The 23,287-nt window shown below is 40.5% G+C and overlaps 1 protein-coding gene across 1 annotated transcript in view; it reads right to left on the reverse strand.

The window, feature by feature from the left end:
• Positions 1 to 16,460, reverse strand: part of CD247 (CD247 molecule) — a 44,171-nt gene extending 27,711 nt beyond the window's left edge. The window contains exons 1-2 of the mRNA XM_075197852.1: positions 16,426 to 16,460; positions 16,148 to 16,338 (exon numbers count right to left, since the gene is read on the reverse strand). Of these exons, the coding sequence (XP_075053953.1) occupies positions 16,148 to 16,338; positions 16,426 to 16,460 (226 nt within the window). The remainder of the gene's footprint in view (positions 1 to 16,147; positions 16,339 to 16,425) is intronic.
• Between the last annotated feature and the right edge of the window lie 6,827 nt (positions 16,461 to 23,287).

Here is a 23,287-nt window from a genome sequence, read left to right on the forward strand (position 1 = left end):
CTCATGTAACTACGGCAATGAATTTAAAAGTACATTTTATAACACATTTTTGTAATTCACAGACCCTATCTAATTATGTGACTGCATTGTTCAAGGGGGCTGTGGGGAACACTTTCTGACCCCTAAAATAGCAATTGATTATAGCTATCGATTTCTTGCATGAAAAGCATCTAATCCATTTTTACATTCTGTTAGTCAATTTGCCATCACCCCATTATGCTGTAAGGAATTCCACAGCTTTACCACCCTTACTGTAAAGAACCCTTTCCTGTACTCATGGTGAAACAGCATATCTTCCATTTACAACTCAGGTCTCCTTGTCCTCTTCCTTTGTATAACGTTCATTATAGAAATATTTAATGACCCTAGATATTTTATCGACCACCTCACAATTTTGCTCTTTCTTATAGTTTGGAGGCTATAAAGACATATAGAATTATAAAACAATGAGCTCAGTGTACTAAGATACATACAATCACTAGTGCTCTGTTTTTGATGCAGACCGGTACCATATATCATACTGAGTTATTACATAGAAATCAGCTCTGCTCCAAACTGGAGGATTCTAAAGAAGGAATTTGTAATAGTAAAAACAAACTAAAATGTAATTGAGCAACTATAAAAAGAAAAGCAACATAGAAAGACTTTAAGTTTAATATGATTATTATGCACGCGAGCCCTTTACCTGCAGCAACTTCCGAGGGACGCCTCTCTAGAGAGTGTGAAGGCAAAAATAGAGGAAATATTTGGAATGTGCCTCTCTTACCCACATGTGTCCCACTTTTTATGCATCCAATTATTTTCTTCGCCTTTTGCAGCTGCTGCCTGACACTGAGTGCTAATAAATAGCTATCTGTCATCTAGCATTCCTTAGTCTATTTCCTTCTTTGTTTTCCCAAATATTATTCTATATGTTACTAGCATAGTTATTAACAAAGCCTAGGTACATAACGTTACATTTACCTAAAATATATTTCATCTGTTATTTCACCGCCCAATTTGACATTTTGTCTACATCTTTCTGTAACAGTTTACTATCCTGCTCTATGTTAATAATCATTCATACAGGGCGCTATCATTCGGCACACTGAGGCCAATAACGCCAACATTCCTTAATTAGCGCTGGCTGTCCCGGTGATTTAAATTGAACACTCAGCCCTTCCTTATTGGCTGACAATAGTGAGGAGGGGGTGTGTTTAATTTAAGCAGATTGTGCGTGCATCCACCCTTCCACTGTACCTTCAAACATAGCTTAATGTCACAATCAAATATGGACACCTTTATCTCCAGACCATCTACACGGTCATTAATTAGAGCAGCAATGAACGCTCTCGCAAAAGTCCGAAAAATATCACCTCTTCCTCTACAAAGACTCGGATTGAAGGGTATCTCCTTATAAACTCTAATCATCCATGACCGGCCCTTCGAGAATCCATGCTTAGTTATCTAAGTGTTTAATACAATTTATTTTATCAAACCATCATCCGTCAGATTCCCTCCAAATATTTTACCCCACAGCAGAAGTCTGACTCACAGGTTTATCATTTTCTGGTTACAATTTTGTTCCCATGTGGCTCTGGCCAAGTCATAAGGGGCATCCATAAATCTAACAAAATAGTAGTCGGTTTGTCGATTAACAAAACTGGGTCCCTATTTCTCAACGGGTGTTTTCAGTGGCAAAAGAGCTCTGTTGCACTATGATTTTAATAAATAGACCCCTAAATAGACCACACAGCCCCCCCTATCCCGCACCTTAATGGTCATCTGATCTATGAACACTTTTATAATAATGATGAATAAGAAGCTTTCTCTAGCAGAGAGCTAACCCCTCGGATGTGGATATGACTGTGATACATAAATAGGGTGAACAAGCTTGTGGTTTCCCAGCGCAGAGAGGCAGCTGTGTTTCTTAGTATTGAGGTTTCCTGTGTTGCTTTACTCAGTGGGGTCTTATCTACCTGCCATCGGCTGCGATGGAGCTTACACGTGTGACGTAGTGTGTGAGTCAGAGGGTTACAGGGCCCCTCGCTAAAATAATTCATTAGAAAGTGAAAAAACAAACACACAGGGATGCTGGGGCGATACAATGACATGCACGGCTGCTACCATGTAACGAAGGGAACTCCGCACAATTAGCGAGTATTCCATTTGGTGAGAAGAAAGAATAATTCTTATACGCTCTTCTCCTGTTTTCTGGTGGAAACATAAAGATTCCAGATGTATTGTCTGAGTCTGACAGTAACATATTAGCTTTTCATCTATTATTATTATCATTTTTTTTTAAAAGGTGCCACAATTTTTTGCAGCGCCGTACAGCGGGAGAGTACAGCATATACACAGACCTAGAGGACCAACAAGGGAAATACGGAAACAAGCAAAAAAAAAATATTCAGATGTTCAAGTTGTTTAAAAACAAGTTGGATATAGAAACCTCATATCATACAGAGATGCGTACGATAATCTTACTGCCTATGCTGGATAGGATTCTCACATCACTAGTCTGTGCTGTTGGGAGACCCTGCTCCTTCCACTATATAACTCTACATCTGTGGCTTCCTGCTGCCTCCATTCCCCTCCTCACATCATGTCACTGCCCCTGTCACATGCAGCCCTGTCCTCACTAACACATCACTCATCTCCTGATATACTCTGTGCTGCTGGGGGACCTTGCTCCTTCCACTATATAACTCTCAGTCTGTGGCTTCCTGCTGCCTGCATCCCCCTTATCACATCATGTCACTGTCCCTGTCACATGCAGCCCTGTCCTCACTAACACATCACTCATCTCCTGATATACTCTGTGCTGCTGGGTGACCCTGCTCCTTCCTCTATATAACTCTCAGTCTGTGGCTTCCTGCTGCCTCCATTCCCCTCCTCACATCATGTCACTGCCCCTGTCACATGCAGCCCTGTCCTCACTAACACATCACTCATCTCCTGATATACTCTGTGCTGCTGGGTGACCCTGCTCCTTCCTCTATATAACTCTCAGTCTGTGGCTTCCTGCTGCCTCCATTCCCCTCCTCACATCATGTCACTGCCTCTGTCACATGCAGCCCTGTCCTCACTAACACATCACTCATCTCCTGATATACTCTGTGCTGCTGGGGGACCCTGCTCCTTCCACTATATAACTCTCAGTCTGTGGCTTCCCGCTGCCTGCATCCCCCTCCTCACATCATGTCACTGCCTCTGTGTTACATGCAGCCCTGTCCTCACTAACACATCACTAATCTCCTGATATACTCTGTGCTGCTGGGGGACCCTGCATTTTTAACACATTAATAGCATGATGATCACCTTCAGACACGAAATGACGCAATTTATACTCATAATATGAAGTTCAAGTGATTACTCTCCTCTATTATCATTTAATGGGATGAGCAATTAATGTTCATCTAAGAGATCATAGGTGATTCTGGACAGGAAATCTCTTTGAAACAGAGAAAACAGAAAGGTTTATTTTTATAATTCTTTTGTCCGATTCCTCTCATGTTTTAATTACAGATACTGACATCATCCCATGTAACAATAGCCAATAAAAGTATACACAATAGCCCCTAATTATAAGAGGAACCTATGTACACTGGATAGATGCATCACCAAAGGACACAGAACCTTATGTGAATCTTTGTAAGTAACAAAAGTCTGGTATTATTCAGATTGAGAATTCTAGTACCAGCATGCAAATTAGGCTCTATCCTAGTGTTACATGTGTCACAAACCTTCAAAAATCTCAACGTTATAGGGATGTGGGTGAGTGTAGCATAAACTTTTCAGACCCTACGTGAAACATTGACTCTAATCCTAACAACTTTATATAAAGATAATAATATTTATTTTATTTAAACAGTATTTTGTCTGAAACAGTCTATTTCACAGGGGTGCCTGGATAATGCAGCCCAAATGCAAAATTACCCATGCAAACAAGTTAATTAATTAACAAATACAATATAAGCTATAATGTGTATATTTGCAATTATTGCATTTAATCTGATCCTTCCTTAATCATCCCCAATTGATGCTTATTTCATGAATATATTTGCATAGGATATATAAGCCCCACAATCAATGTCATTTTGGAATTAAGATCCTGAAAAACAGCTAGACAATTCTTGTATCTTTCAGGTATCTGGCAAAACCCATTTTAATTTTCAGGTAAAACTAATTGCAGCAATTAAAAAAGCTTCATCTGAAAATCCTAGTTACAATTTGTGCTGTGATTAATAATAGCTTGAATAATTACAATACTATATTTACAATAATTATTGACGACTAAATTACGGGGACATAAACCTTTACAAACAAAGGACAGACTTAAATTGTATCGTAGGTGAAAGTACAGAAAAGATGAATTTATTTTAGAGAAAAATATAAATTATCCAGCTAATTTGGGTGAACAAGTTGTAACGATTAATACGCCTATTAAAAAATAAATATGTCCAAATGTTTTACTTTACACTTTATGTATTTATAAACGCTCAAACTTCTGGTTTGTTTAATGAAACGTGTTATCAGTCTCAGAGGGACAAAATAAATAAAATGAATGTGTCTGGTAGGAAGCGTATGATAGCCCAATTAACCTCTCTAACGAGGGTCAGGAAAGCGTTAAAATCCTTAAATTGAGCATCAGTTCTGCTACGCAATGGTAATTGCCTGGTATTTACATTATCAATCCCCTAAACCAGGGTTTCCCAAACCCAGTCCTCAGGGCTCCCCAACAGTGCAGGTTTTCCAGATCACATGTGACATAATTAGGACCACCTGTAGATCTGTTACAATGTGTCAGTCAGTAATGAATACACCTGTGCTCCAGCAAGGAGATATGGAAAACCTGCACTGTTAGGGAGCCCTGAGGACTGGGTTTGGGAAACCCTGCCCTAAACTATAACACACACTTCTGTTATGGCTGTGAACTCTACTGTCTGTTCCCGGCTAATTTATCTTGTTAGTATTGATTAAACCATTGTAACTATTATTATTGTACCACAAGAGGTAACCCAAACTCATCACCAGTCTTTATATAAGGTATCTTAATATGCACATAAAATTCTAAACACACACGTTCAATGCAAATGTGTCCTCTTTCTCCACGTTTTACTAAGATATAAGCACGTTCTTTACCATCTCGTACACATTTCTATTCTGCACAAGATGATAAAGATATAGAGGGGAGATAAGAGATCAACCATAGTCTACGTCAGGCCTGTCCAACCTGCGGCCCTCCAGATGTTTGTGAAACTACGAGTCCCAGCATGCCCTTCCAGCTATCAACAGGTTGTATACTGGCAAAGCATGCTGGGGCTTGTAGTTTCACAACACCTGGAGGGCCGCAGGTTGGACAGGCCTGGTCTACGTCAACTTAATTTTTTTTTCCTTAATGTGTTTTGTATAAAGTGATTTATTTTTGAGTAAACATTCCTTTTTTCAGCCTGTAGTGTTTTTTTCTGTTTATTTTTGTGCTTTTTGGGGGTTAAAAATCCTTCCATCGGAATGCACGGTAAAAATAGGGTAATCACGACAATGGGATAAAACAAATTTAGCCACATGTGGCTCCATACATTTAAAGAGCTGGTTTTTTTTCTATTTTACAATGAATCTTAAGAATTACATTTTGCCAGCGCTTAAGAAAAGCTCCAAATTGCAAAAAAAAAAAGGTCAGTGTGGATTGGGAGATATAATCTGCAAATAAAATAAAAAATGCGACCTTCAATTATATAGAAAGTCCTGACATCGACCTTTATCTTATATCTCTCCCTGTGGCTTGACAGCAAGTCACAGGGAGAAAACAAAACATAGCTTTAATTTCAAATATTGTTCTTATTAGTTTTTTGGAGTTAATATGACAATTTTATTTTAACTTGTCGTAACAAGGCCATCAGAAATGTACATATGTTTACGCTCATTGGATTACTGCCTGCTAATACCACCTTGTGTGAGTGTGGATGATTAAATATCTTCGCTTTCTCAGTACAATGTTATGCAGAATTCTGAATCTAAACTCTCTTCTATTACAATAAAAATAAAATTTAATTTTTTAGTTAAAAAATAAAGCAAAAAAAGTTTCCTGAATACTTATAAAGCGGTAAACGGACAATAAACAGACAATTCCACGTAGCATTTCACGAGCTGTTGCACAAAGCTAAACTACAAGACAGAGCGAAACGCAATGTGTGCGTTGCCTAACAGTAGTGGCAAAAAAAGCAGATAATGTAAATATTCGTGAAAATAAAATAAAGTTATTTAATATAAAATTCACAAATTTTTGGCAAAATTCTACCATCTTAATTGCAACGTTTTGAAAACGATGTGAATGATTACATTAATGGGTTATTTTAAAGCCATTAACAACCCAAAACTAAAATTTGTTCTTATTCAAGCGTTTATCAACAGGAAAACGATAAAGTCTAAAAATAAAAACATAAATCTGCATCTTTTAAAAACAGATAAGTCAACAAATAAATATTTTTTTGATTGTGAATTTGACTGCAATTATTTATTTTATTTTATTTTTATTTTAGTATTATTTAGGGGGGGGGGCAGTTACCATAAATGTATTCATTTTGTGAATTCAGAACTCACTATTCACAGTTTTTGTGGTTGGGGCCTGTTTAATATTTTTACAGCAGAGTTTTTGTTTCTGAAGTTAACGGCACCGGGGGGTACAGCTGTAAAATTGAACAGCCCAGAACTCTCATGATTTCATGTGACCTGACAATTAGGCCAATGCTAATTAAATACTACATCAATTATTTCTACTCCCAATATATCTTTGATTTTCAACTTGAAAACCAAAGATATATATATATATATATATATATATATATATATATATATATATATATATATATATATATATATATACATATACAAGTTAACCCGTGCATGATACTCATGCATTCTAGTCAAATCAAGCTACTTAAGGTGTTAAAAAGGTTCTTGTCATGCATTTGGGCCATAGCCCAGGCCTCAACCACTCCCCACTGTCACCCCCGGCAACCACCAACCACTCCCCACTGTCACCCCCGGCAACCACCAACCACTCCCAACTGTCACTTCTCCTTCAAGAAATATATATATCTTTTTTTTAAATCTTTATAAACACTTTTAACAATTAACAAATTAAATTAACAAATTAAAAACATCTTAGTATACCAAATTTCAGCCCTTTCTGAATTTTTTTCCCCACACACACTAAGAATTTAGTAGGTCAGTGTATAACTCCGCCCAGCAGGTGGCGCTGCAGCTGGGTTTTATTTTTTCCACACACAGACAGACTAACACACGCCACTAGACATTTATATTATAGATATATATATATATATATATATATATATATATATATATATATAATATATATATAAAAAAGGTAGGATGCCCAGTGATCCCAGTGATCTGCATAACATTGCTCATTGCTGAGGTGCATAAACATGTAATTTATATTATCATCATCATCTATTTATTTATCTAGCGCCACTAATTATCCATTATATCCTGAACATCTCCCGCTTAAGGAAACACGATTCCTGCACGCAATTTCTTAAAGAAACTCATTTCTCACTTACATCACTATATGTATGTTACTGAATGTTTTTAGCGGGTAATGTTGTTGTGATAGATAAAATATGAAATTTGCAGTAGTTATTGTGTACGTGACCCGTTAGATATGTGTGGTAGAGGTCAGCCATTGTTATCTGGTTGCAATGCATTGTGGGATATGAACGTCACCCTGCTGAGTACATGTATTAGATGAGCAAGGAGGACACGAAGCAGCTATAGATACTACATGGTATAAGCTGTTTGCTGTATGTCCGTCCTGGTATGAATAGTTAACGCAGTAACAGGGCAGTAATAGGGCCCTGCAGCCAGGTTTAGGTGGGCTCTGGATAAATAAGAGGTTACATCGAATCTCTCACGTGTGCTGAGTGCATTGACAGGAGAGAGGGGGAGGGGGGCAGGTTGTCATTTTCCACTTGCAGTTATGCGGTCGCTGTAGATCTCGTTTCCATCAGATGGGAGAGAGTTATATTTAACTCCGTGCAGCAAAGTTTCAGTCACATTTTAGAAGATTACACCTGATTTTTATCCCCCCTGTTCAGGCTTCTCGATCCTCTATCCTTCATGTACCACCATCATCCACTGACTGCTGTTATCACTTCCATTATACAGGAACATGGGATGTGACAGTCCAGGACAATGACACACTGACACTGGGGGTCCCAGAACAATGACACACTGACACTGGGGGTCCCAGATCAATGACACACTGACACTGGGGGTCCCAGAACAATGACACACTGACACTGGGGTCTAAGAACAATGACACACTGACACTGGGGGTCACAGAACAATGATACACTGACACTGGGGTCTAAGAACAATGACACACTGACACTGGGGGTCCCAGAACAATGACACACTGACACTGGGGGTCCCAGAACAATGACACACTGACACTGGGGGTCCCAGAACAATGACACACTGACACTGGGGGTCCCAGAACAATGACACACTGACACTGGGGTCTAAGAACAATGACACACTGACACTGGGGGTCCCAGAACAATGACACACTGACACTGGGGGTCCCAGAACAATGACACACTGACACTGGGGTCCCAGAACAATGACACACTGACACTGGGGTCCCAGAACAATGACACACTGACACTGAGGTCTAAGAACAATGACACACTGACACTGGGGGTCTAAGAACAATGACACACTGACACTGGTGGTCCCAGAACAATGACACACTGACACTGGGGGTACCAGGACAATGACACACTGACACTGGGGTCCCAGAACAATGACACACTGACACTGAGGGTCCCAGAACAATGACACACTGACACTGGTGGTCCCAGACAATGACACACTGACACTGGTGGTCCCAGACAATGACACAATGACACTGGGGTCTAAGAACAATGACACACTGACACTGGGGGTCCCAGAACAATGACTCACTGACACTGGGGGTCCCAGAACAATGACACACTGACACTGGGGTCCCAGAACAATGACACACTGACACTGGGGTCTAAGAACAATGACACACTGACACTGGGGGTCACAGAACAATGACACACTGACACTGGGGGTCACAGAACAATGACACACTGACACTCGGGTCTAAGAACAATGACACACTGACACTGGGGGTCCCAGAACAATGACACACTGACACTGGGGGTCCCAGACAATGACACACTGACACTGGGGTCTAAGAACAATGACACACTGACACTGGGGGTCCCAGAACAATGACACACTGACACTGGGGTCTAAGAACAATGACACACTGACACTGGGGTCCCAGAACAATGACACACTGACACTGAGGGTCCCAGAACAATGACACACTGACACTGGTGGTCCCAGACAATGACACACTGACACTGGTGGTCCCAGACAATGACACAATGACACTGGGGTCTAAGAACAATGACACACTGACACTGGTGGTCCCAGACAATGACACACTGACACTGGGGGTCCCAGGACTATGACACACTGACACTGGGGTCTAAGAACAATGACACACTGACACTGGGGGTCCTAGAACAAAAACACACTGACAGTTGCGATCTCGGTTAAAAAAAGTTGAGCACCTGCTTTGGATCACATATATCTAACATCCTACACTACATAAATTCTAATAAACGCTTTGCAGAACAGAGGACACCCAACTGTTTCTAATGAAGATAGAATTAATAAGATAATAATGTATTGCATACTGCAAAACATGAGTAAATGATATTATTATTGTTAATATAACTACTACTACTAATAATAATATATTATCAAATAATCTTTCATAATGATGCACATTCTTATACAGCTAAATAGCCCTTTTAGATACAAAGTATGTAATGTAATAATGTTGGATAGCTTTATCATACCATCTAATATATCGCTTACAATTTTTGTATATTTACAATCAGAGTAACTTTTAAATTGTGACCGGCAAAATCCAATATAATGTAATGTATTTTTATATTGTGTTCCTCCTCTCACATTTGTAGTACAGTTCTTATCTCTCTCCTGATTGGATTTCTTGTTGGTCTAGTGATTTTCAGGCTGAAGAATGAAATCTTGTTTAATGTCATTTTTCAGCATCTTATCAATCTATAGTTACCAAACCGAGCACAATGTACCTACAGCCGGGGCACCTGACTTATCTGTACTTAAGCAATAGACCAGTTGTTTCTTTGCTTATCAAGTTTGCTCAGCTGTTAAACGGTGCAAAATGTTTGGCCAAAAACACTGACAGGTTCCTAATCCACATTTAAAAAATATATATACTAAAAAAAACTCATTCACTGCAGTTATCTGATTAAATGTGCTTGAAAAATATCTGTAATTATGAACAAAAATTACGCGATGGACATAAATATTAAATGTAACCCTGTATGTTTTATCTTTGATTGGACGTGGATTATACTAATTCTTTTTTTATACAGGTGTAGAGTATTAAACTCATAGTGATATTTGCCAACCAGTTATTACTAATAGTGTGCAATCATATTGAGAATTATTAAAATAAACATAAAAGCAGTGTATTAATATGGATCATTTGTTTATATATATATATATATATATATATATATATATATATATATATATATATATATATATATATATATACATATTTATTATATATATATATATATATATATATATATATATAATATATAATATACAAAAATATACATATATATATATATAATATATACAAGAATATACAAACATGTTTTATGCCCCATGTAGCTCTGTATTTAAATTTAAATTTAAATTTAAATACACATGGAGGTAGACACTGAAATCCATCAGATATGTTGATGCAAGTTGTAATATGAAATATATATACAAAGTTTCTATGAGTTATTGTAATGTTATGTAGCAAGCAAATAAGGAAACAATAAAGTACAATAATAAGTGGCTTTTGCAGTTAGCAAAACATATAAATGTAACCTTAATTTTTAATATTATATATTACACTGTGGGCAGCAAGATGCGGAGTGGTTAGCATTGCTGCCTCTTGGGGTCTTGGGTTCGATCTCACCCAATGCCCAGTATACATTGTGGCAGAAGTGCTATTAATGTTATAATGTTAATAATATTATATAATTATATATTATGCAATTATTCTATAATTGCTAAAGGGACTGCAAGCCTATATGTGTTAGTCATGTTCTTTGCAAATGTCTAATGTTAATAATACATTCTGAAAGCATAAAAATATTATTCTTATAGGACTGTACCTAACTTCTATGATAGTGTAGAAATAAGTACGTAGAATCTTTTCATAGTTCACCATTCAGTACAGTTGCCATTGTTTCTCTTCTCTTTCCAAAAATTTAGACTGTAAGCCCCAATGGGGCAGGGACTGATGTGAGTGAGTTCTCTGTACAGTGCTGCAGAATTAGTGGCGCTATATAAATAAATGGTGATGATGATGATGATGAACTGGTGGAGCCACACAAAATTGCTGCCTCTGCTGGGTGTAGGTGACTGGCCCACTTTAAAACCTATCACCAACACCTTTATCCAGAGCTCCTAATCCTGTAATATTATTATAGTGAGCAAGGGGGTCCTTAATGTGAATCTGTACTGTGTTATCATTTTTTATTATTATTGAACATTCATTTTTTTTTAAAAAAAATGGGCAGTAACATTGACATCATTTCTGAACTACATAGGACCTAGAACGGGGTCCGAATGAAACGTTTTACTCACACAGATGGTTATCTAATGAGGTGTTGTGTGCTGTGTGGCTGACCTATTATATTCAGCATCTACTACGTTCACCTCAATCTCTGTGTTAATTTTCTGAGAAATAACAAAACCACAGAACAGAAACAGCATCGTCTGAGCAAAGAATATACTCACCTCTGGCATAACGAAAGCAAAACAAGACGTAGTGTCCGCTATATAGTCATATCATAACACACTGGCCCATGTACTGAGGTTTACACACACGCAGCAGAGGGTATATATATGTGTGTGTGTGTATATATATATATATATATATATATATATATATATATTCTATAAATTGAATATTGTCTATATTTGCACTGTATTACTGTAGATTGGTACAGTTACTATAATACAGTATCGCTTTACTCCCCCAGTCTTAGTGGTTTAAGTGTAGATTTATCAAACCTTCTAAAAAATTAAAAGTGGAGATGTTGCCCATAGCAACCAATCAGATTCTATCTCTCATTTATCTAGTACACTCTAGGAAATGACAGCTGGAATCTGATTGGTTACCTCCGCTTTTCAGAAGGCCATTATCACTTTCACGCTGCTATCAGACGCTTTGTAATTTGTTTCATATGACTAATTAGATGAAAGTGTTGGAGCTCAGGAAGTCTACCGCAGACCCCCCAGAGTGACGGCAGCAAGAGACATCCCCGGGCATGAAATGACTGCTGTGCAGAGCTCTGATAGAGACAGCAGAGCGTTGATGGATCACTCAGATACCCACACCCAGCGAGGAAAGTCCTGACCCGCCCAGCGCCTCCCAGCGGACGGCGCTGGGGTCTGTACCCCTAAAGTGGTCGGCAAACGGGACATTTGGGCAAAAGCGACATCAATCAATCCAACATCTGAGCTTCACTGCTGTAAATGACTTTTGCTTGTGCAAATTTTCACATTGGCAAAACCATATTGCATTCCCGAGGGAGGGAGGCAGATTTACAATGTGCGGACGGGAGGGGGCGTGTCCTAGCCCAACTCTAAATCACACTATAAAAATAAAGCTGCCGAGTATTTCAGTGCTATATGCAACAGCAGCCGTTGTTTTCCTTACCTGCAAAAAGATTAATTGCATTTGCACAACTTGTATTGGTTTGTCCAGGAGCAAATTTGCACCTTTCTTTGCTTTGTTCATTTTATTATATGAGGCCCAATTTAATAAAACAAGGAGAAAACCATTATCTTGACACATTACTGCTGTAATACTGACTACAGGACACTGCCATATATTAAAAGGCAAAAAAAATCCATGAAAATGTAACTTGAAACTGAAATATGTTTCTGGGGTTTGATTTTTTAGTTAAACAAAGTTTAAGCACACTTGCCAACTCGTTGGCTTTAGGGCGATCCCGGGAGAGGTGGGGGCGGGGCTTGATGAATCGCATAATTTGCGTCATTAAGCCCCCCCCCCAAACTTATCTTTCTTAAATTAGGCAAAAGAAGATTATCTATCGCTGCGATTAGCAAGGACATTTTCCATGTCACTGGCTCATAATAGATATTATATTGAACGTAATTAGTGAATCGCTAATACCCCTATGTGAGCTTTCTATAATGTCTCTGTGTACTTACTGTATGTTCTACATATAAATACATTTTCACTATTTCAAGTTCCGTGAAGACACCATTCACAGCCGAATGAACACAACTCAAATGTAACCTCACCCCATTAAAATATTGGTGTTCATTGTGCTGTTGGTCAGTATAGAAAAACAGGGACATTTTTGGGAAACCTCAAACCTGGAACTGTCCCTGCAAATTGAGGACAGATAGCAACTGTGCACTTCTCATACGTCCCTGGTGGGACTAACTACATTGCTTTATTTAGAGTTATGTAAAATGTGTCTAACACCTATTAATTAATCCAGCCATGATTGCAATTGGACAACAAGTGGAAAAAGCAGGATCAGCCCATATTAAACCTAGCCAGCTGCAGAGGGGAAGATCAGCCCAGGATAACGCCATTTATAAACCTTTAGCAATTACCTATTTATTTCTTCATTATTTATTAGGCGGGATTATCCCATCCTAGTTTTCAGTGAAAAACTGGATGCATAAAATTTCCAGTTCCACAATGAAAGGCTAATCATCATCATCATCATCATCATCATTTATTTATATAGCGCCAACATATTCCGTAGCGCTGTACAATTGGGGACGAACATAGTAAACTAATAAACAAACTGGGTAAAACAGACAAAGAGGTGAGAAGGCCCTGCTCGTAAGCTTACAATCTATGGGACAATGGGAGTTTGACACATGAGGCTAATTAGTTAATGCAGCTCAATTAAGTTTATAAAAAATCCACCTTTCAAAAATGATTGGTCTTAATGCCTTTTATTGGTCAGATCAGATAATAGCGCCGTAGTGAAGACCAGAAATTATTGAGCCAATCGGGGTATTTTCCCTTGATGTGTATTAGAGACAGATGGCTGTTACGTTTCTTTGAAGCCAGGGTCAGTCTCACCAGGACGAGAGTTGGACATTATATGCTAATTTCATTAAGCCTATCAGTGGATGGGCGCAGAATAAACCTATTACGCGGCCGAGCGGAGGCCGTCCACCGATAGCCCCAGAGAGAGGGATGAATAGTCTGCCTTTGTGTTGCAGACGTGTTCCTGTAACATGACAGACACGACCAAGTCAGGGGGCAGGCTGCATTTTATTCTTATTCCAATAAATATTTCATGAGCTTTCCAGACACAGCGACGAGGAAGGTCACACGCAGAGACGACAGCGCGCGGAGGAAGGGAAAATACGGATTAGCAAAAATGTGCTGTTTTATCTGTCCAGAAATAGCATTTTAACTCATTCAGACCCAGCTTACAGTTTTATACGTGTACAGCAGGTTAAAGACGACTGAACTATATTAAAAAAAAAATCATATATGAAGCATGGATTTTAATACGATGATCAACCCTACCCTGGATTTTCACTACAGATTAAAAATGAGATATGGTGCACGTTATTATCGTCAATGGAAACAGCGTAATGCTATAGTGGGATGTTACTAGTTAAAAGGCTGCAGAGAAGGATCAAAAAGCTGAAATTGCCAAGCTGAGCATGCTCAGTTATTTGCTTTTAGTTTCAGTTATTTATTAATTAAAACCTCAAATATGGACAGAAGCCATTACCTAGGAAATTAAAAGGCAAACAATAGTATCTACAAAACTTCAGTCTCCCATGAGGTGCCCCCACCTCAGATTGATGTAATATAGAGATGATCAATAAGTAAACAGAAGTATTTTGTTAATGTTTAATAGCCTGGAAATCAGACTACTAGTTAGCTCAAAAAGATAAGTAGAGTGGCAGATCCCTTCATTGTAACCCACTGCATCTTCTAAAAAGAAAAGATTTATTCTTCATTCTAAGTGATAAGGGTCTTCATTTGTGGAAATAATCGCAGCCGTGTATAGAATATTATGGTCTTTCCTAATTTTCCCACAAGGCATCTTAGGCAATGCATGGGGCCAACAGCAATGATTAACAGCATCAAGTTACTATGTGGATCGACCGGTTCTGTTAATGGCCATCCGGCACTATATACAGCTACGTAATCATGAGACAAGACAGGCAGAACGAAGAGCTAAAAGTTGTTCAGCTGCTTGATAGAAACATAGGGCCTGACTCATGCTCGGGTGTAAGTCCATTGCGTGCCGTATCTTGCGTGAATTTGCTCTGCGCCTGCGCCAAAACGGTACTTGCACCAATGAACGCAACTGCATCCAATTCATTTGCAAACGCAAATGGCGCTTACCACTCCCTACGACTTGTAGGGCGGAACTGGGCTGGGAAGTGTCAGACAGACGCACAGTAAGGGCGTACAGAGGGCGTTCCAATGCGGATGCGACCAAATCAAGCCCATGGCATCTTGTACATACGCTTTTATTAGTCGTATCATGTGCACCAGCTACAGGTCAGGTGACAGCGCTGACTGATAGTGACGACTGATACGGCAGAGTCTTTGTATTAATAAACTACACGTATGCGAGCCACGAGTAAGAGAGACTATAAAAACGCTTTGTATGGACAGTATGCATTAAGAAGACCCTGATTTATGTATACAATGTAAAACACATATTTTTATTAAATATTATAGTATTATGTTTTGTTCATTTATTTTATAAAATCATTTTTTTTTTTTTGCATTGTTCTGATGTGACTGTATATTGCAAATATGGAGTCTGTTCTGTCTGTATATATACGCCAAGTAACGTTCAGGAGGAGCGCACTTACACCCGGTTCAAATCGAGTACCATACTCTTTTTTTTTTTTTACTGCAAATTGAGTACAGGTTGCGTTCGGATATGAGTCAGGCTTATAGTACAGAGAAACACTGTATAGTATAATTAAGTACAATTTGTTTTTCAGGACATTTTACCCTTTAAATTTGATACCACCCCGTGGGCACATGTTGTAGGACCAGCGATAACACCAGCTTGGCCAAGCAATGTAACGTAAGAGTGAGAATGAGCCAAACGGGATTTGGAGAAGAGAGATCGGTGCAATATCTGTTCTCTATAGAAATGTGTAACAAAACGTTGTGTAAATCTATCACTGTAAAGTAACCTCCTGCCAAAAAAAGGAACAGACTGTGTCATCTATAAGACAAGTGCATATAACCGTATATATACCGAGGCTACACCGTCCAACACTCACCATGGAGGCTCGTAGCCACTGGCCACGGCCGTCATATTAAGGGTGTAAATCACTTCTCACAGATGTAAAATCCTCATTTTCCAATATCTCTCTATGTGGCCATTGGGACTCGGACGGTGATTAGCCATTTGACATCTGTCACATCGTAAACCGGTCTCTCAGTAGCGGCGCGGTTCTCTCACACCATTAAAATGATTTATGGCGCAGGACATTAAGGGCGATGAAATAACCGTTTGAAAAGAAACAAAATTGCTTAGGTTCTATTTCTGTAGAAGATTCTATAAACAGCCTCTTCCATCTCTCATGGATTCCAGCTACTGTACATAGGATAAGAAGGAGTCAGATATAGAAGGGTCTATGTAGCACAGACGTTACCACAAAGGGAATGGCTGCTTTATTCTATAACAAGCTGGATGGATCAACAAGGAGACGGAAAAACTCTTATCCTGCTAAAAACACCACGGAGGATGGCGATAGGGTAGCCTGGTCTAGCCGTAGGATGTTCCGCCCTTTTCCCCTACAGCTACCTCACTGACCGCCCCTATGGGTCACCCGTGCTGGGGGGGGATGCAAAGTCCTTAATTTTAGGATGGAAGCAGACCCCACTCTTACCTGAGAGGGCAAGCCTTGGCAGAGGGACCAGATAACCACCCCCTCAAAACAGTGGGTTCTCTTTCCACCAAAGACAGATTATTACCAGTGTGCAAAATCAGCCACTGAATTCTGTGGTGACTCATTTATATCAGGCACGGAGGAATGATCGTATCAGTCTGTGACCCTATATATATCCGTCTGTGAATGCCCTGGGAACACTTGCCCTATACTTCCACAAGTGGGTGACGCTTGAGGGACAGTAGACCTCTCTGTCTGGGGAGAGATCCGAGCTTTGGGATTTCTGTACATGTGGGGTTCATTGTTCAATGTTGGGAGTTTTATACGCAAGAGGGTGGTATGGGCATTGGGGGGAGTCCCTGTTCAGTGTGCGGGGGTGGTCTGTACAGGGGCCCACAGGCTTCCAGCTATGCCAATGTGTCACAGTCATCAACTAATAAGACTTTGGCAGGAGATCTTTACACAGCCTGTCCCTGGGCAGAACGGTGGCTCAGTGGTTAGCACTTCTGCCTTACAGCACTGGGGTCATGAGTTCAATTCCCAACCATGGCCTTATCTGTGAGGAGTTTGTATGTTCTCCCTGTGTTTGCGTGGGTTTTCTCCGGGTGCTCCGGTTTCCTACCACACTCCAAAAACATACTGGTAGGTTAATTGGCTGCTATCAAAATTGACCCTAGTCTGTGTGTGTGTGTGTGTGTGTGTGTGTGTGTTAGGGAATTTAGACTGTGAGCTCCAATGGGGCAGGGACTGATGTGAGCGAGTTCTCTGTACAGCGCTGCGGAATTAGTGGCGCTATATAAATAAATATATGATAATTATGGTCTGTAATCCTCTTACTGCAGCCTGGTGAATACTTAGAGGAATCTCTGTATAATTATAGATATAAAGAGTGTACAAAAGACACATAAACATTCACTTCTCCTCTGTCTCTTCAGATGTCTGCAGGGACCGGAGCCCGTAGTAAATTATACATACAGCAGCCACATATACTGATGTACTGAACCTATTTACAGAACGTAGCATTAAGCAGTAATTTGTGCATTGCGGAGCAGTAATATCACTTTCCTTCACAGCACCAGGCAACGTGATATCGTTGTGGGCTGATTTGGGAAATGATTAGATAAAGGGCCCCTCTCTTCTACCGTAACATGTAATGCAGCCCATCTCGCTAATGAGTATTGTTATTATGCTATATAATCAGTGCCGACGCTGACAGGTCTAAGTGAATATATTTAGGATACAACAAACCCTCCACAGGACACTGCGGTAACTGACCGGTAATAAAGGCATACCATAGAGCTGGATACAATATACAACTTTGTCACTTATTTATAATATAAAGTTTGGTATAAGGCACCCCACCAAGTGGTCTTATACATGCACCCAAACAGGTAAGACCCGTCTCTCTTAGGCTCCTAAAACCGAGACCTTTGGGGGGGAAACAAATGCTGAGATTCTTCATCATTGAGATAATAATAGTAATTGAAAAAATGTCAGATCATAATATAGCGCATACCTCTCAACCTCCATATTTAGGTAGGACAGTCCCAATTTGAGGAAGGGGCAGCCTATCCATTCACTAGGAGCCAGTGACATCACTGAGAATGCAGCCTATCCATTCACTAGGAACCAGTGACATCACTGAGAATGCAGCCTATCCATTCACTAGGAACCAGTGACATCACTGAGAATGCAGCCTATCCATTCACTAGGAGCCAGTGACATCACTGAGAATGCAGCCTATCCATTCACTAGGAACCAGTGACATCACTGAGAATGCAGCCTATCCATTCACTAGGAACCAGTGACATCACTGAGAATGCAGCCTATCCAGTCACTAGGAACCAGTGACATCACTGAGAATGCAGCCTATCCGTTCACTAGGAACCAGTGACATCACTGAGAATGCAGCCTATCCATTCACTAGGAACCAGTGACATCACTGAGAATGCAGCCTATCCAGTCACTAGGAACCAGTGACATCACTGAGAATGCAGCCTATCCAGTCACTAGGAACCAGTGACATCACTGAGAATGCAGCCTATCCATTCACTAGGAACCAGTGACATCACTGAGAATGCAGCCTATCCAGTCACTAGGAGCCAGTGACATCACTGAGAATGCAGCCTATCCATTCACTAGGAACCAGTGACATCACTGAGAATGCAGCCTATCCATTCACTAGGAACCAGTGACATCACTGAGAATGCAGCCTATCCATTCACTAGGAGCCAGTGACATCACTGAGAATGCAGCCTATCCATTCACTAGGAACCAGTGACATCACTGAGAATGCAGCCTATCCATTCACTAGGAACCAGGGACATCACTGAGAATGCAGCCTATCCAGTCACTAGGAACCAGGGACATCACTGAGAATGCAGCCTATCCAGTCACTAGGAACCAGTGACATTACTGAGAATGCAGCCTATCCAGTCACTAGGAACCAGTGACATCACTGAGAGTGCAGCCTATCCAGTCACTAGGAACCAGTGACATCACTGAGAGTGCAGCCTATCCAGTCACTAGGAGCCAGTGACATCACTGAGAGTGCAGCCTATCCAGTCACTAGGAGCCAGTGACATCACTGAGCTACAAAATACCTATTGATCTGATAGGAATGTTAAGTTAACCTGCAACAGCTGCGTGTAGGTCGGGGTCGCACCGTTCTCTGCTATCCCACTGTGAGGGTATTTCATTTGTTTATGGTTCTCTGAGCGTAGTGAAAAGAGACCAAGGGGAAAGCAGCTGTATCTGAGCGTCACATGTCAGAGAGACATCCTGCAGGGGTGTGTGACATCCTCTACTGGTCGCTGAGATTATACCGCTTGGTAACAACAAACAGCATCTTTCTACAGGTGAGGTAGAGACCCTCAGGCAGGAAGATAGAGCTGAGCAGTGGAAATAACTATTCAGAGACTGCGTGTGATTTCTCCCTGTGCTGTGCTCCCCTTTACATGAAGTGATACTTGTCCGCTGATACAAGGGTGTATTAAACAAGTCCAGTACACACTCAGCAGGGGCAAACGCAGGATTTGTAGAGGGGGGTTTCCACACCACGCCGCCAGTGGGCGTGACAGCATGCATGGGGGCGTGGCTATAATATTAGACAGTGCTTGGCTGCTCTCCAACTCTTCCTATCCCCATAATATACATGGGCAATGCTGCGTGCACTACTGTTAGGTACACGCAGCTCTCCCTTTTCAAGCAGAGCCGTGTGAAGCGGGAGCAGGGTCCAGCCACCTCAATTATACAGTGCCCCAGGCTTGGAGGGGGGTTTCCAGGCAGTAGGAACCCCCCCTCGGTTTGCCTATGCTCAGTTGTACATTCATTACTCTGCATGAGATGACATAAGGAACAGGGGGCCCTATAAAGTGGCTGCTGTATTAAGTACCAGGATTGGTGTTAATGTGAAAATTGCAAAATGTTCCTGCAGCCATAGTCTAAGTTAATGATTCCAACTCTGCTGGTAGATATAATAATGCTTAAAGTGAAAGGGAATGGTTAGTAAATATAGCGGCTAATACAAGGATATCCTGACTGTTAAATTGTCACTGAATTATTTCCTGCATCTTAAGATCTTCTGCAGTTATAAAGCGGATGAATATTTTCAACAACCTAATTTTTCACTCTCACATAAATTATTCTGCACAGGAAACAATTTATCTGAATATTTTCTTTTTATTAACACCTTCATGACCAGATCATGAAAACATTGTGTGGGAATGATTTAACAAAATCCTAAGCTATGTATGTTTATATATTGATATATGGATATTGATATGGCAGAGGAGGGTGAAGAAAGTCAGTAGTTGCTCACAACATACTGCCATATCTCTGTGAAAGTCCAAGTCACTGGGATCATTTAACAAGAGCAGGACTTCTGTTTAGCAGCACATGATTTGCTGAACAAATGAATGAAACATCTGCTCAGCCAATGACAACGATCGTTACTGGAAGGTAGAAATGAGACACAGAATTGTATTTGCTCACTGTGTACTCATAGCAGACCCCAGTCACCGAAGCATTGCCATTCTAAATATATTGAAAGCAGTAAAAAAAGTGGCGGTATGACATACCGTCGTATACATCTTCGACCAATGATTTAGACACTAGCCCAGGGATGTGGGAGGAGCTTCAGCTGTCTATAATGTAGGGGGGTGGGAGTACTCCCCTACATTATAGACAGTATATAAGTACTCCCTTACTTATATATTTTACCTTTGTAGTTGGTTTATATCTGAAAATTGTGATTTTGTGTTTAGCGGTTCATTATTTATCTTTTACAGTGTTGGGGGGGGGGTGAGTAATAAGCTTTTCGTATACTTATTTATTTATATGTACTATGATTATGAGATGTATATGGTCCTATTCTGTTTAAATATTAAGTAACAATGACGGTTCACTTCTAGGAATTCCAACAAGAAAATCCTGGTGGAGGTCAGATGCGCTGTGTATGTATAATTTAAATGACAACAGCTTATCTCTGGCATTGGTAAGAGTTACTGTAAACAATTTAGCTAACGAAGGTTGCAAAAATGATGCTTCAATTGCACAAACAGTAAACACCAGGGCTGTTTATTTCCGTTTTAATGTTTGCTATTTCAAGAGATAGCAGGAAAAGAAACTTAAATTAGTGGGTAGAAAAACGGACTTATTACGCATTGCTGGACATGTATAAACACGGGGTAAGACGTTTTTACAGATGAAATGGTTTGAAATTGCTCCATTATTAAAGCAATCCACTGCTGGCGCTGACAGCACCCTAAAATACCATGTTTTATTCAGCTTGTCAAAGATGATCTTCACTTATCTCTTCTGAATACACAGTAATGTCAGGTGTAAAATGCTCTAAGGCTTTATAATTGGTAGAGATGCTCAGGCTCGGTTCCTGGAGAACCGAACACACCCGAACTTAGGGGGTGCAAGTACCGAGCCGAGCTGACACGGTACTTTCGTGCGCCCTCGGAATCAAAAATGTGGCAAAATGTCACTGTTACGTCGTCTTATACATGCACCCAAACAGGTAAGACCCGTCTCTCTTAGGCTCCTAAAACCGAGACCTTTGGGGGGGAAACAAATGCTGAGATTCTTCATCATTGAGATAATAATAGTAATTGAAAAAATGTCAGATCATAATATAGCGCATACCTCTCAACCTCCATATTTAGGTAGGACAGTCCCAATTTGAGGAAGGGGCAGCCTATCCATTCACTAGGAGCCAGTGACATCACTGAGAATGCAGCCTATCCATTCACTAGGAACCAGTGACATCACTGAGAATGCAGCCTATCCATTCACTAGGAACCAGTGACATCACTGAGAATGCAGCCTATCCATTCACTAGGAGCCAGTGACATCACTGAGAATGCAGCCTATCCATTCACTAGGAACCAGTGACATCACTGAGAATGCAGCCTATCCATTCACTAGGAACCAGTGACATCACTGAGAATGCAGCCTATCCAGTCACTAGGAACCAGTGACATCACTGAGAATGCAGCCTATCCGTTCACTAGGAACCAGTGACATCACTGAGAATGCAGCCTATCCATTCACTAGGAACCAGTGACATCACTGAGAATGCAGCCTATCCAGTCACTAGGAACCAGTGACATCACTGAGAATGCAGCCTATCCAGTCACTAGGAACCAGTGACATCACTGAGAATGCAGCCTATCCATTCACTAGGAACCAGTGACATCACTGAGAATGCAGCCTATCCAGTCACTAGGAGCCAGTGACATCACTGAGAATGCAGCCTATCCATTCACTAGGAACCAGTGACATCACTGAGAATGCAGCCTATCCATTCACTAGGAACCAGTGACATCACTGAGAATGCAGCCTATCCATTCACTAGGAGCCAGTGACATCACTGAGAATGCAGCCTATCCATTCACTAGGAACCAGTGACATCACTGAGAATGCAGCCTATCCATTCACTAGGAACCAGGGACATCACTGAGAATGCAGCCTATCCAGTCACTAGGAACCAGGGACATCACTGAGAATGCAGCCTATCCAGTCACTAGGAACCAGTGACATTACTGAGAATGCAGCCTATCCAGTCACTAGGAACCAGTGACATCACTGAGAGTGCAGCCTATCCAGTCACTAGGAACCAGTGACATCACTGAGAGTGCAGCCTATCCAGTCACTAGGAGCCAGTGACATCACTGAGAGTGCAGCCTATCCAGTCACTAGGAGCCAGTGACATCACTGAGCTACAAAATACCTATTGATCTGA

This window comes from Mixophyes fleayi, chromosome 2, assembly GCF_038048845.1.
Source record: "Mixophyes fleayi isolate aMixFle1 chromosome 2, aMixFle1.hap1, whole genome shotgun sequence".
In the NCBI taxonomy this organism is placed as follows: domain Eukaryota; kingdom Metazoa; phylum Chordata; class Amphibia; order Anura; family Limnodynastidae; genus Mixophyes; species Mixophyes fleayi.